At 43.2% G+C, this 14,120-nt stretch overlaps 2 protein-coding genes across 2 annotated transcripts in view; one reads left to right on the forward strand and one right to left on the reverse strand.

Moving 5' to 3' along the window:
• uevld (UEV and lactate/malate dehyrogenase domains) lies at window positions 1-4,698 on the forward strand. The gene is made up of 12 exons (XM_069686025.1): window positions 1-104; window positions 865-949; window positions 1,055-1,120; window positions 1,219-1,382; window positions 1,465-1,606; window positions 1,687-1,778; window positions 1,859-1,964; window positions 2,190-2,360; window positions 2,450-2,614; window positions 2,897-2,984; window positions 3,496-3,619; window positions 3,757-4,698. The coding sequence occupies exons 1-12, from the start codon at window positions 63-65 to the stop codon at window positions 3,919-3,921; spliced, it is 1,410 nt and encodes a 469-aa protein (XP_069542126.1). The 5' UTR covers window positions 1-62; the 3' UTR covers window positions 3,922-4,698.
• Window positions 4,667-14,120, reverse strand: part of LOC138612651 (USP6 N-terminal-like protein) — a 24,604-nt gene continuing 15,150 nt past the window's right edge. Inside the window, exons 5-14 of the mRNA XM_069686019.1 lie at window positions 13,937-14,017; window positions 13,475-13,582; window positions 13,264-13,373; window positions 11,988-12,036; window positions 9,591-9,711; window positions 9,119-9,213; window positions 8,843-8,908; window positions 8,553-8,652; window positions 7,971-8,123; window positions 4,667-7,837 (exon numbers count right to left, since the gene is read on the reverse strand). Coding sequence (XP_069542120.1) covers window positions 6,456-7,837; window positions 7,971-8,123; window positions 8,553-8,652; window positions 8,843-8,908; window positions 9,119-9,213; window positions 9,591-9,711; window positions 11,988-12,036; window positions 13,264-13,373; window positions 13,475-13,582; window positions 13,937-14,017 — 2,265 coding nt within the window. The 3' untranslated portion in view covers window positions 4,667-6,455. The remainder of the gene's footprint in view (window positions 7,838-7,970; window positions 8,124-8,552; window positions 8,653-8,842; window positions 8,909-9,118; window positions 9,214-9,590; window positions 9,712-11,987; window positions 12,037-13,263; window positions 13,374-13,474; window positions 13,583-13,936; window positions 14,018-14,120) is intronic.

Genomic DNA, 14,120 nt, shown 5'->3' on the forward strand with positions numbered 1-14,120 from the left:
AGAAGTCGGGCGCCAAGAGGCTAAAATCAAACGGAGACGTCATTATTGTTCTATCTCAATAGATGGACCTCAGTTCAGAGAAAATACAGCGGATCCTTTCCAAGGTCAGTTATTTATCAGACGAATAGTTTAAAAACTGGTTTAATTTAATTCATTTGAACTGTTATGGTGACAATGCCGGCTAGCATAGCAGACTGGTGTTACTTTTGTTATCTGCTGTCATCCTTCACCAACTGGCTTAACCAGCTCCGTCACTTCACATGTCGTGGAGAAACTTTGATAATGCGGAAATACGACACGTATATACAGAAATTCTGCTGCTAATTGGCTTTTTTTTCTCAAATCAAATCAACCGAGGTGAAGCCTCCAGGTGAAAACAAAGTCAATGCCACGGGCTCTTACACCTCTGTGTTTTACATAGCTATTGTCAAAGCAAATTACGTAATATAAATCGTAGACCTCTTGTCATATTTTCTTTAATAAGGAGATGAAAGGAAAACAAACGTGGCTCCATTGTTACCAGTAAATCTGAAGCATCTGACCAGTGTGCAGGGCAACTCGCTGTAATGTGTGATTGGAAAGCTAGATAGCACAATAACATTGTAAATAATATACTGATTTATTTAGCCTCTATTGACTGAGGGGTCTTCGCTTTAATGTTTAAGAAAGATTTAAACGAATAACAGCTGCTCATACAACTAAATATAAATGAATGTGTACTTTTATACCTCCCCTGTACAGTCCTGACAGTAAATACAATTAATTTGGGGTATTGACACATATACTTACATTCATATATTGTTTACCCATGCATTCATCTCAACAAACACACATGAGTCTGTTGTTTTACCCCTTTGATATTAGTACAAATACCATGAAGTTGCTATTGAGGAGCTGCAGAAAATCCATCGGATCTACCCTGGGATGAAACCATTCACAGGCACATACAGTGAGTTTTTTTCATGGAGAACACACCTCTTTATTTAATCTTTTGACGACCTTCTACCTACCTGTTTATAACTAAGAACTAACCATATCCTTTTGTCAACTTCAGCTTTCAGCGACAGCACCCAAAAAGATCTGCTGAAATTAATCGGAAACATCCCTGTCCAGTATGAAGGTAAGCTGACCTTTGACAATGAGAATGGGGCTTATCATTATCATCCATGTCAGCGTGAGATCATTATGACTTACTAATGGAAGCCCCTCTATCTGAAGGCCGTTCATACAACTTCCCCATCCTGCTGTGGCTCCTGGACTCGTTCCCCTTCACTCCTCCCATTTGTCTCCTGAGACCGACCGCTAACATGGTCATCAGAGAGGGCAAGCATGTGGATGCTCGAGGACGCATCTTTCTGCCGGGGCTGCACAACTGGGATCATGTAAGGTTTTATACTTTATGGAAAATTGCTGAGAAGTAGTCCTGTGGTGTTCTAATCAATTTTCTTTATTGATCTGTACCAGCCCAAATCATCTGTGGTGGGCCTTCTGAATGAGATGGTTGCCAAGTTTGAGGAGGCTCCTCCGCTGTCCGCAAAGACCACGGGAGACAATAAAGACCCTCATGAGCTTCTGGCTTTTGTCTCTAATCTCAAGATCAATGATGGTGCTTTGCATGATTTGCAGATGATGATCAATAATCAAATAAGTGTACGATGCTTTAAGCTAAACACATCTCTGTTTCAGGTGGAAGCAGAAATCATGATCAGCTGAGCAAAGTCTCTGTTATTGGTGGAGGAGATTTAGGGATGGCAACAGTGATGAGCATTTTATCAAAGGTGAGATTTTTGTATTGATATTGTTTAATTTACAAGCTTGAATTAAAATGTCTACAGTCATTTTTCTTCTTTTTTTCCAGTGTAAAGTGGATAAACTTGTTTTCATTGATGTCGCTGAGAGTTCCACCAAAGGCGGCAGCACAGATCTGGAGATTTTCAGTCTGCCTAAAGTGGAGGTATCCAAAGGTACGTTACTCAGTAGGAGAGTCACCACTGAGGTCAGATTGGTTCAAAGGTACCCGACGGACATTATGTTCAGGGAGGAAGAATTCACTGAATCCAAACCCGCTGCTGTACAGTAGGGGACCTTGAACTTTGACCTGTCAGAGGGATAATAGAAAAGAGTTCATCCATCAGAGTTGCACAATGTTTTGCAGTGGCATTAACTACTTCTTGCTCTACTTCTGTTAGATTTTTCAGCCTCAGCGGGCTCCAGGGTCATCGTTGTTACCGCGAACGCATGGAGCGGTGAGCAGTCTTATGTAAGCGTGGTTCAGACTAATGTGGACTTGTATAGAGGGATCATCCCAAATCTGGCACGTCTCAGCCCCAATGCGGTCATGCTCGTCGCCTCACAACCAGGTTGGTGCAGGAGAACAGAAAGGGCTGCTCTGCTTTTTCCCCCCTTTTAATATATCATTAACTTCAGTCCCCTCCTTTTACAATTCTAGTGGACATCATGACCCATGTGGCCTGGAGGCAGAGCGGCCTGCCTCCGACACGTGTGATCGGAGCTGGTTGTAACCTGGACTCGGAGCGACTCAGTCATGTTCTGGACATTAACCTGAACACTCACAAGCAAGCCTGGATCATAGGAGAGCTATCGGACAACAAAGGTGAGCCAGAAAGAATCAATTAAATATTTACGTGAAGCATTGTGTTGCATTTTTTTTGGTAATGAATATCCTCTACAGACTGCTCCTCCATTAATAACCCCAATCTCTTTTTCCCTTCTGTTTAATCCCCTGCCTCTTAGGTATTGTTTAGTTTATGTATATTTATAGCAAGTAATGCTGCACTACCTGCTATTGTGACACATTCTTTTCATTCACTTGGCCTTTACAGGCCGTTTGTAAATGACGCACATGAGTGAGCTTATCCCTGTTTTTGTCCTCCAGTTCCTGTGATGAGTAACACTGGGCTGAGCTCCAGCGTGCAGCCAGAGATCGCTAAAGGATCCAACTCTGTCAAGCCCCTGTTAGACAGGTATGAATGAGAGCTATTATAAAGTACAGATGCATCAAATAGATCCAAAAACAGACTCTGTTGAAGGAATTTAGAGAGTTAGATCATTGATCAAGTAGCTAAATCATGATGATTTTTGCATTAAAATTCAAATTATGTTTAAATTGATATTTTTAGAAAAGTTATTTAATTTAAAGGGAAGATTTTTTAGACGATCCGCTGGTATATTCTCGTTGTATTTTGGATTCTGTCCCGCTCTGCCATTGCCTGCAGTGAAATGGTAGTATTTCACTCCAGCGCCTCTCGCTGGGCCGTTCCTGCCAGAGGGAGGGGCGCAATGCACGCTGGGTGTTGTAGGAATGTAGAATGGGTGAAACCACGAGCTGTTTGTACAACTTTCTCCACCGCCATGCCGCCAATTTCGAATATAATTGCTTATATCGATTACAGAGAACACCAGCTTTGACTGACAGTGGCTTTTTCCAGGGGAGAATTGCTCCTTTAAGTGATGAACATTTTTCTGTGCTTGTAGAGCGTTTGAGATGACAAAGAACAGAGGCCAGCGGTCGTGGTCTGTGGGTCTGTCCATTGCTGACATCACAAACAGTGTCCTGATGGATAAAAAGAAGACCCACTCCGTGTCCACGCTGGCTCAGGTACAACCATTACATGTCTCAGAAGCACCATTATTACCATTAACCTCATGATTAATCTTGTGTTGTGTGTTCTGTTGCTCTTCATCTACTGCCTGAAGTGTTGTAGAAGTTATTTATGAATTCGTTGTTTCCTTTAGGGCTGGGGTGGCATAGGTACAGAGGTTTTCCTCAGCCTGCCGTGCATCATGGGAGCAAGCGGTTCCACGCGCTTAGCTGGGGTGTCACTTGGACCAGAAGAAGACTCCAAACTGAAGGACAGTGTCACTTCCCTTTCTAACCTCATGAGTCAGCTCAGGATATGAAGGATGCGATTGTTCTCCCAGTTTCGGGCTGAAGTGCGCAGCTACTGATTGGCAGGGCAGTTTTCCAGTCAAAACACCCCCAGCAGAAGGACTGTGCCTGTGCTCAAGTGGAATGCAGTTTCAGTCAGCTACTTATACTGTAAGTCTGAGACGCTATTACTGTCTCGTAAGTTAAATTTAACCGTAAGATTGGTTTGTACGTTGATGTTGGATTCTGTGTTTAACACGTGGGTTAGAAAAAAAGAAATATCATTAGGCAGATTGCACTTTTGAACTGCAAAGTTTTGTCTCATACAAATTCTTGATTTGGATCATGTTTACATAAATGCACTGTTATATATATATTTTGAAAGCGGCAGAAACTCTAAAGAATAGTGATGCAATGACTTTAAAACTCAATATTTTTGTCAATAACAGCTCAAACTGAATCACCAAAGATCTATGTGATAATGTTGTTTTTATACTAACTCGTTGCTAACACTATTCCTTTGGAGATAATCAGGGTGTTTGTAGATAAGAGTGTGATTCCTGTTCACTACATGAAGTACTGGGTTGTTGGTGTCGATAATTGATGAAGTATCGCTTGTATATTTGCCGTCTTTGTGCTGTTTCCATATTTAATGACATTATGAAAAAGCCTTTTAACTGTCTTTATATTTAAATCACCTTTGTTTACATTGAGTGACTTGGCAATGCTTGAACCTAAGATATGTACAGTAGGACTACACGGTTTTGTGGGTGTGCAATAAATGTCTGACAGCAGATGTGGGTGTCTCTTTGGGAACGAGAAGACAAAAGACAACTTAGGTTTATCTCTTTATAAAACTCCAATAAGTAGTTGCATAAATGTACATAAGCTTTGGTCTGAGCTGCAGCATCACTGATGTCAACCAGATCTATAAAAGGAGCAGTGATGTACAATTGGTGGTCGGGTCACATGACTTATAAAAAAAGATACTCCAGCTAGCCAAACATACTTTTGTGCAGGCCAAGATTTAAGTTCTTGGGGAAGAATCGGAGCAGCGAGACCAAAGTTCATGAACAAACCGTTAAACATCACATCCTACAACGAGAATGGTTTTAGCAGTAACCTGGAACTCTATTAGGAAACAGCTGAATACTTACAGAGAGTTGCAAACCTCTTGGCGATAACAAAGGTCAGTGCAAAAAATACAAAACTGCTGTTTAGACATAGCATATACTATAATATATAACTGAAACAACAATATAAACCGGCTGCACTATTAGGTCCATGTACAGAATATTATGGCTCAACTTCCATTTCTAATGAACTTTGACTCGGACATCACCGTCACTGCTCTAAAACATGGCTGTGCGTATGAATAAATTTAGCTTTGCTTCATTTCCCCCTCTTCCCAGTCTGTGACTGTATACAACAGTGTAATGTGTATTCTGAAGTCAGGTTGACCTTTCATTTCTGAATGTAGAAATTATGTTGTGCACATTCATAAATAGGCATTATATATCACAACATCCCCAAAGCAGCCTCTTCCTGGACTTTTCATAGCTCTTAAAGCAAATTACTGTCAATCAGTAACACTTCTGACCACTAGATGGAGCTACACTTCATAAATATAAAATAAGCATTTTTACTGTAACAGTCTGTGGTGACAATATTTTGCATTACTCCTATTAAGTCTTATACTTCCACCTTATGTAGCATGCTTGTTTATATACATAAAACTACATTATTGCTGTGAAATCAAGTGTCTCATTTCTTTGAAAATGACAGCGTTTAAACAAAACAAAGCAGCAAAATACCCACAGAGTTCTCATTGCTACCCAAGCAGGCTTCATGTGATTGAAACCAGCTTCAGTATTTACACCAGTAACATATTGCACCGTGTCTTCCCTGTTGCTGCTGGTTACATGCAAACTGCTGCGGTGTGCAGCGTTTAGTGGTACTTTGTTATCAAATATTGACCTGAAGATACAGAAAAGAAAGAAGTTATAGTAACAGTCGATGTTAAGAGGTGTGAGCCCGCTCACAGTTTGCTGTATAAATGTAAAGACTTTGGGTGCGTTAGCAAAGATGACCTAAACTCTGCAGCCTCAGAAGCCCTTACGTTAGGAGTTGCTACACTCAGTGCACTGAAGTCAGGTTAAGACACTGTTGGAACAAACTGGCGGTGAAGTAATGTTGAAAAATGCAGCTGGAATTACATCAACTAATTTCTGTGTGGATTTACTCATTACCATCAATCTAATTAAAAGCCAAATCTTGTCACACTTACGTTTTGTGCAGCCAACAGTAACACAGACAGCAGTTATAAATACAAGTTTGACACTTAGAAAAATGAACTGCCCTTGTTACAAAGGTGCAAGTCTCGCAGAAATCTGTACATATCAATAAAAAAAAAATCCATTCACACACCAACACACACAAACCTTTGACACACAGAATAACTACTGGCCTTTCAACTCTTAAATGACTTTGAAAACTAATCAAGCTTTAACAGAGAGTCTGAATCATGTCGGCATAATCAGTTACACTTGAATGGAGCTTGGAAACTTCAAAAGGTCACCGATTTGGGCAGCTGCTGTCCACCTGGAGGCATCCTGCAAAAGTCTGGGCTGGATCGGACCAAGGGCACCCCCACCGCCGACTGTGCTGACGGCCTGGAGAGGCCTGGGGGAGACCCGGTGTACAACAGAGGTGCTGGGAAAGCAGAATGGTCCCTGGGGCCTCTGGAGAAAGGCTTGGAGTAGCCAGGCGAGCTGGCTCTGTGTGTGTCTGAACAGCTGACAGCGTTACACTGATGGGGAGTGAGTCTGTCAGCAAAACAAGGCGGAGGAGGGGGGATGATGGAGTCCTCCACCCAGCTGTCTTCTCCTTCATATTCTGGCTCCTGAGGCAAACTGGGGAGAGCGCACAGCGAGGGAGGAGTAGGAGAGGGCGAAGGAGGGATGAACATAGGAGGTGGTGGCAGAGGGTAGAGAGCAGGGTCGTAGTCTCGGTCGATGGTATGTGGAGGCTCGCCATGCATGCTGGGTATTTCCTCAGGCGTGGAGCCCAGCAGCCTCTCCAGGTAGCGGTCGTCTTCGTCGACCTCTGAAAGGTTATCATACTGTGAGGTGTTGGACGGCCTTCTGTCTCCTGCCGACACCGGGACGTAGAGGGAGACGGGGAACTTGGTTGGCTTTGGGGGAAGAGGCCTGGGAGAGGAGGAGGAGGAGGATGTGGTGAAGGCACGGGAAGGGGAAGGCTTAGGGGGAAGAGGTTTTCTCTGTGGGAGGTTGAGAGACGTGGGTGGTTTTGGGCATGGTGTGGGAGATGGCTTTCTTTGAGTGACCAGTGGTGAGGCTGAGCGGGGGGATGGAGAGCGGCGACGGGTCTCTGGGACTGTTTGGTGGTTCTGCTCCGGGTGAAAGAAAGGAGGGGGTGGCAGATCTGGAAGGTCTAAGATCTCCTCCTCAGCCGGCATGGCGACAGCATCCAAAGCAGGGGGCTCATAGGGGGGAGGCCAATCCAAAGGCTTCTCCTGCGTGTCTGGTTCTTCAGGCTGGCTCTTCTGTTTCCCCTCATCATCAGCCTGGCTAACCTCTTGAATTGACTCTTTTAGATCTCTGTCCAACCCGACCTCAGCACAGGGTTGTTGGTTTACCTTTGGAGGTACAGGAGGAGCTCTACAAGGCCTCAGAGGAGATGGTGTTCCTTGTGTTTGGACTACAACTGGTTCAGGTGAAGGCAAAGGAGGCGTTTTAGAGTCCTGGGGCTCGGGAGGAGAGGGGCTCTCGGGAGGGGCGATGTTGTCCTTTTGGTGGTTCTCTGTGTTGGGTTGGCTGTCTGGCTGCAGATTTATTTTGACCTCTAGAGGAGAATCAGGCTGCACAGGCAGGAGGAGAACTGGTCTCTCTTGGCCTAGAGGTTTCTTTGGCAGCTCCTCTGATTTGGCTGTAAAAGAAATTGGAGGACAGGGAGTACATCAATAAAAGAAAGATATTTTCTGTAGTTTGTGTAGATGTATCAAACAATGTGAATTATGCTTTTTCCTGAAAAATAAAGGGAAAAAAGGGTAGAGCTGCACCTGGGGGAGGCTGGTCGAGCTTTTTACTGCGAAGCTCAGACATAGAAGCCTGCAACTGTTCAACCACCACGTCGTCAGGCAGGAAGAAAGACACGGCCAGCTGCTCCTGGAGAAACTCCCTCAGGTCCTCTAACTGAAGCCGCTGCAGGCGCTCTGATTGGACAGAAATCCAGACACAAAACAGAGACAAGTTAGCTCATAGAATGGGCGATGCAAACCTCCTGAACGTACACATCAGGTAACCTTGTTGATCCATGTACAAGGCCTGCGTTAAAGACAATACTTTAACACTTAAGATGTAATAGAGTTGCTTTGCAGGAAAATCCCTGCTATAGTGATGCAAGAGTAAGCATCCAATGAAAAGTCTGCTTTCGTTTCTTCTCCACAGCAACCGGCCACTTGCATTATGTAAGCCGTGCAGTTAGGAGGCAGTGGAGCGAGAGGCAGCGTGCGATGTAATCTACACAGAAACACTGACTGGTATAGCACCAGCAGCCATGGTTGTATCCGGGCATGAAGCTGGTTTGACTCATTTTGGAACGGCGAGGCACGGAAGACAATGTTACTCAGCCTCATACTCACTCTTGTGCAACTTGAAGGTTGTGTAGGCCATGGCATTTAGCATCTTCTCTCCCTCCAATATGTAGATGTCCCATAAACGCAGAGTAAGGGTGAAAGGGGTCTGTTATGTAAAACACACAGAAGCATTAAAAAATAATAACACAACATGTGATGTGGTTTAATATTCAAAAGTAAAAAGCAACGTGATGCACTTTGATATACTGATTAATGACTGAGTTATACATGTGGGACTAGATGCAAACAGGGAGATCTGGTAGTGGAACATTTCGTGCAGAAATCCAAACACTCACTCGGTCAATGAAGCACTGCAGGAACCATTTGGTGGTGTATATCCCTGTTGTCATCTGCTCCTTGTCCTGTAGGGCGAGAATGAAGGAGAAGTAGTCTTAAGGGAAGTCACTCCTAATAATCTGTTAAAAATAGCTCAGGCTCTTGGACGCACAGTAACAATCTGAACATGATTAACGACCCGACTGCGGCTCCTGACCCTCTTCGCCATCACTTAGCTGCATCATGTCTCTTGGATGGACAGAAAGCATCATGCATACAGATGAACTTTAACTTACCAGGTGTTTCTTTAGCTTTGGAAGCATTCTGGTGAGAATCCGCTCGTGGTGGGCCTGGAAGCGATGCAGCTTGGGAAATCCTGGTATGAAGAACCCTAGCACATTAAAAAGATAAAATCAGCAGGCCATATATGGAGAGTGGTGCTAGCAAAGACATAGTGTTTACAAAAGAAGGGTATTTCCTCTCTTAATGACTAAAGATTAAGGGCACGGAGAGATCTGTGCTATATATAACAATAAGAAATTCTTTAGACCACTCCTATGGGGTCAATATTATAGCATTATTATACTGTACATAAAAGGGTTGAAAAGTTGTAAAACAAAACCCACATCCATCAATTTAGCTGCCCCAACTATGTAGATTTAAAAAAATCCACATACTTACATATTGTTTACATTTGTTTTAATAACTACATTCATGATAAGTCTAAACATGAATTCTGTTTTTCTCTTAATTTCGTCCACATCTCACCGTGCATAGCGTGCTTGCTGTTGGTGAGGAGCTGGGACAGAGCCCAGAAGGCGTCTTCCTCATTCAGGTAAATAAGCAAGATGGCAGCGATCTGACTCATCCCCTGGCAGTAGCTCACCTCCTGAGGGACCACAGGAGAAGAGACAGGTTCAATTAAACTGAATGGGCAAATGAATAGACCTATTTATTATTTAATAGAGCGCACACACACGTACGCAGGCGGAGAAATGAAGTGAGGAGAGCACCTGAATGTCTGATGTGGTCTGAAGGCAGACAGTGCAGCTCGTCATGTACAGTGTAACCACACAGATACAGAGCTACTCTAAACGCAGCTACGCTATTATAAACACTTTAACCAAAAGAGGTTTAAATATTTACTGTAACCCATTAACATTCATTCTCAGTCATGTCATGTCTTCAACTTGTATAGCCGCCAATTTAACTCCACTATGATTCAATGATTTACACTAAACACATCGCCCTTGGCAGGCACAGATACACAAAACCGGACACACTCAGTATTTGTCCATATTAAGGCAGATTTATTGCACGGCCAGAAATGGACACTCCAGAGTATCCTTTCAAGGAAATACAGTAAACATTATTAAGGCAACACTGAGGTTAAACTACACATTCTCCACATTCTTCTCTGCCATCACATAGGCAAAAGGACAAACGCGCACACACCCCCTCTCGGTCTTTCTCTCCCAGTCTCTCCTACTGACCCAGTTTCTACTGAGCCGAGTGTGAGGAGAGGGGAAAAGGGAACAGCACATGCCCATTTCCTCTGGCTCTAACACCTCTAACACGCAGGAACTGACTACAGTCAGAGCCCAGTCAGAAAAAAAACAGACTTGGCCTGAGTTTGCGTGTGGGGAGATGTAATTTGCTGAACACGAGTCTTTGGAGTGTAACATTTTTATCTCTACCAGACAGCAGCGAACTGAGCCTTTACAAGGACTGATAAATCTGGATTAATGTTCATGAACATGCTGAGATACAGGCTACATACACGTGTTTACTGTATTCCATTTATTATGTGCTACTTTATGGTAAAAGCCAAATTTCACCCAAAGGCAAAACACTCACACAAGCGTATGCTGCAGAGAAAACAGAGGGATTGACATACACTTTAAAGTAGACGCAAAGAACCACCGGTATGTCTGACATGAGCATCCACAACTGTACTACAAACACATGATTAGAAAGTAAAGAAAGTTGTTAATTTAAAGCTCCTGTGAAGAGTTTTTTGCTGGTTATGAAACAGACTGAAATTAATTCTGATTAAACTACATGACCTATAAAGCAAACCAGACCATCAGCGACAAGATTGGTTATTTCTACATAGTTCTTTTAAATGCCTGAAACTGCTGGTGGAGGGTAGGTATCAGACAAAGTGATTAACTGCATGCTGCCTTTGTTTACATTTTCCAGGGCAAATATTTACAGTGAATGACACATATGACTGTTAAAAGAAGCAGGATAAGATTTATTGCTAAAAACCACCACTTAAAAGGGGACATATTTTAGCTGTGCAATCAATTTTCTATTATTCTAATGTGGTTTTGAGTCACGTTGCTAAAGCTTGTTTCGGTTTTAAAAAAGTATACATAATTTAATTTAATTATTTTTCGGAGCCTCTCCTTCCTCCTGAAATCAACAAGCCGATGTGCCATTCAAAGGTTTAACCTTAAGACACGAATGATGACAGTATTTTGAGTCCCCCACATTGGGGAGCGGCTGCGCTGAACTGTCATTCCAAAGTTGTAGAAAACATGGCTGCTCTAGGATCGGTTATTCAGCCTTATATGTACGAGCCAGAATCACCAGGAGGTATCGGAACGGTAAGCTGAAATCTTGACGACGACTTGACTACAGGCTAGTGCAAGAAGGCAGCCTGAGGTGAATGACGGTGAATGACGATTGGTCGAAAAAGCAAGGTTCTACGTAGAAACCTGCAGAGTTTTCACTTTTTCAATGTGAAAAATGAACCCAAAAATGTGAAACCCATGAGGAAAAAGGATGACACTATCAAGCTCAGAGTATCATTAAAAGTGTAAAGTGTAGTTTTCTTAAATCAAGAAAACCAGGTCAACTTACGTTTCCTCCCTGTTAAACAATACGTAGCATTAAGAGGGAAGTATGTCGATGGATGTAGGTTCACTGGTGGACTGACAGTTACATTGTGTTGCTCAGGCGGAACCACACTTATAAATAAAAGATCTCACCCACAGCTCCAAACAAGAACGACAACAGATGGGTGTTGAGTGCGAGGCCTGTTCTTCCCTGTATGGAAGTTGGACTTTTGGCTGTTGCTACACTAACATGCTGCTTTCTCTGTACAGACTCCCCCATATTATGTAACATACACTTTTGGCAACACACAAACAAACTCACCGTGTTGTACACAGAGTAGGCTGCTAAGACGTGAAACAGGGCCTGCTGCCTGAAGGAGGAACAGAGAAACCACCAGTTAAAACAAGGATGTAGTTCCTCAGAAACAATTAAGCAAGCTGAAACGCTTCGTCAGGCTGTGAGTAATGATATCTCAGTGATCTCATAGCTTAATCACCTCCATCAATCATCACAGCCGGACCTAAAACAGCTGCAAATATTTCTGAACAATTGTCGCTGTGTCATATTATCTTGGTAGTGTTTGTACAGATCTTCATGTGTGTTTAGAGTGGATATTCTGTCCCTCTTCCCTGTGGTCCTACCCATGTAAGCTTCTAAGTATAAACAAAGGGTGTGTGTGAAAGCACTTCTGTGATCTATTAGAGCTTGAATGACACCGAGTATGCCGCTTCTATCCAGCTTCTATGACCACGGGGTTGTGTGCTGCATGGGTGATTACATCTGGAGCCCAAACTGTTTCAGTCAGTGAACACAAGGCAGCTATTGTGTGTGTGTGTGTGTGTGTGTGTGTATGTGTGAGTGGAGCAGGAACATTTACAAACATAATGCAGACAAGAGAGGATGTTTCCCCTCCAGGCCTCCATAGTAAATATGTGTCTTATAGACAGTGACAGAGGCAGGAAAGGAGCTTTAAATAGCTGTCAGTGTCTCGGTGTGTGTGAGACAGCTGCTGAGTAGTAGGGAAGGAGTGGGCAGCCCGGCAGGATGGAGCGGTGTTTTGGTGTGTTTGGCTTTGAATCTAAAGGGAAGTACGTTACAAAGAGCGAGAGGAGAGCACAACTGACAAGAACAAACCTGTGGCTTTCAGATTGTCAGACTCACGGATGTTCTGAAGCTCATTTAATGTGTGTTAAATGTACTATTATTTAAATATTCCTAGTATTTTAATGTGTAAGACTGTGGGCAAAGTCCTTTTGTACATGCACACTGATGTCGTTGCACATTTCTGTATGAATGCCATTTCCTGTGGGGCTTCGCGCACTGACAGGAAGGCTAATAAAACACAGAGACGAGAGGAAACCACCGCTTTGGTTGTGTGTGTGTGTGTGAGAGGCTGCCTCAAGGTTTAAGCCAGAGGTCACACCCTGCAGAGACAGAGCGAGGGCAAACCTGAACATGTGAGGTGAAAAAGAAAACAAAAACATGCAACCTTCTCAGGGGTTTCCGATGTGACTTCACTGTTTAGCAGTGTTGTAATCGTGTGAAGATAGTAATAACTGGTGTATAATCTTAAAAAACACGCTTGACAAAAACTCACTTGACTCCAAAGCGGTCCCTGAACATGATGTGGTTCCTGAAGGTTCTGTTGACGTCTAAGTCGATCTGTTTGATCTCTGTGGAGAAGCTGCGAGCCTGCTGCTTCATTTTCTGGAAGACAGCAAAGGAGGGATATGTCATCAGAATTAGGCAGCTGTCACTTGACACTTTCACTTTATCATATTTAAGAGGAGTTGTTTAAAGTGGCATACCTCATATTTTCCGTCGTTTTCTTTTTTGACTTTCTCTATGTCCAAAAGCAAGGCCCAGGCCTGGCCTCTCAGCTGCAGAGGGATGCCTTTGTACACACGCTTCACCAGCTGCAACACATGTCAAACACATATAAAGAACATGAATAGAGACACTCTCAACATAAAGAGACAGTCTTCATCACATCAACCAAAGGAAAGATGCAGAGGGTCAAGTATAGATACTGCATTATGGGATGTAGCTGAATGTCAAGGACTCATCATATGCACTCAAGTGCTTGCTTCAACGGTCTAGACCGGAGAGGAGGGAGGGATAAGGGAATGAGCTGTGGTTAAAAGGGGAATGGAAAACAGTTCATGAACACAAACGGAAGTAATACATAACATCGTTTAGGAAAAAAAAGGAGGGAAGTGGGGGCTAAATTAAGACAAGACTTTAGTGTTTCTGAGTGCTATCATACACACCTTTTCACTGTTCTTGTACTTGTCCCAGTTCTTCACCATCTTTAGCCATTTCTCCACTCGCTCCACCTCCAGCTGCTTTTGCTGGTGAGAGAGACATATATATAACACATTTTACAAATGTCCACTGTATGTGAATTGGAGAAAAAACATTGCATGAAAAGTCATAATTTGGACTTCTAATGCA

Source organism: Semicossyphus pulcher, unplaced genomic scaffold, assembly GCF_022749685.1.
Source record: "Semicossyphus pulcher isolate SPU_LCO1_2020_fin unplaced genomic scaffold, fSemPul1.0.p SCAF_8, whole genome shotgun sequence".
In the NCBI taxonomy this organism is placed as follows: domain Eukaryota; kingdom Metazoa; phylum Chordata; class Actinopteri; order Labriformes; family Labridae; genus Semicossyphus; species Semicossyphus pulcher.

Bases quoted from the DNA above. Each gene is read 5' to 3' on its own strand.
- uevld (XM_069686025.1), top strand. From the start codon at position 63: ATGGACCTCAGTTCAGAGAAAATACAGCGGATCCTTTCCAAG. The intron at 1,779-1,858 runs GTGAGATTTTTG...CTTTTTTTCCAG, and splicing joins TGATGAGCATTTTATCAAAG to TGTAAAGTGGATAAACTTGT. The intron at 2,985-3,495 runs GTATGAATGAGA...CTGTGCTTGTAG, and splicing joins GTCAAGCCCCTGTTAGACAG to AGCGTTTGAGATGACAAAGA.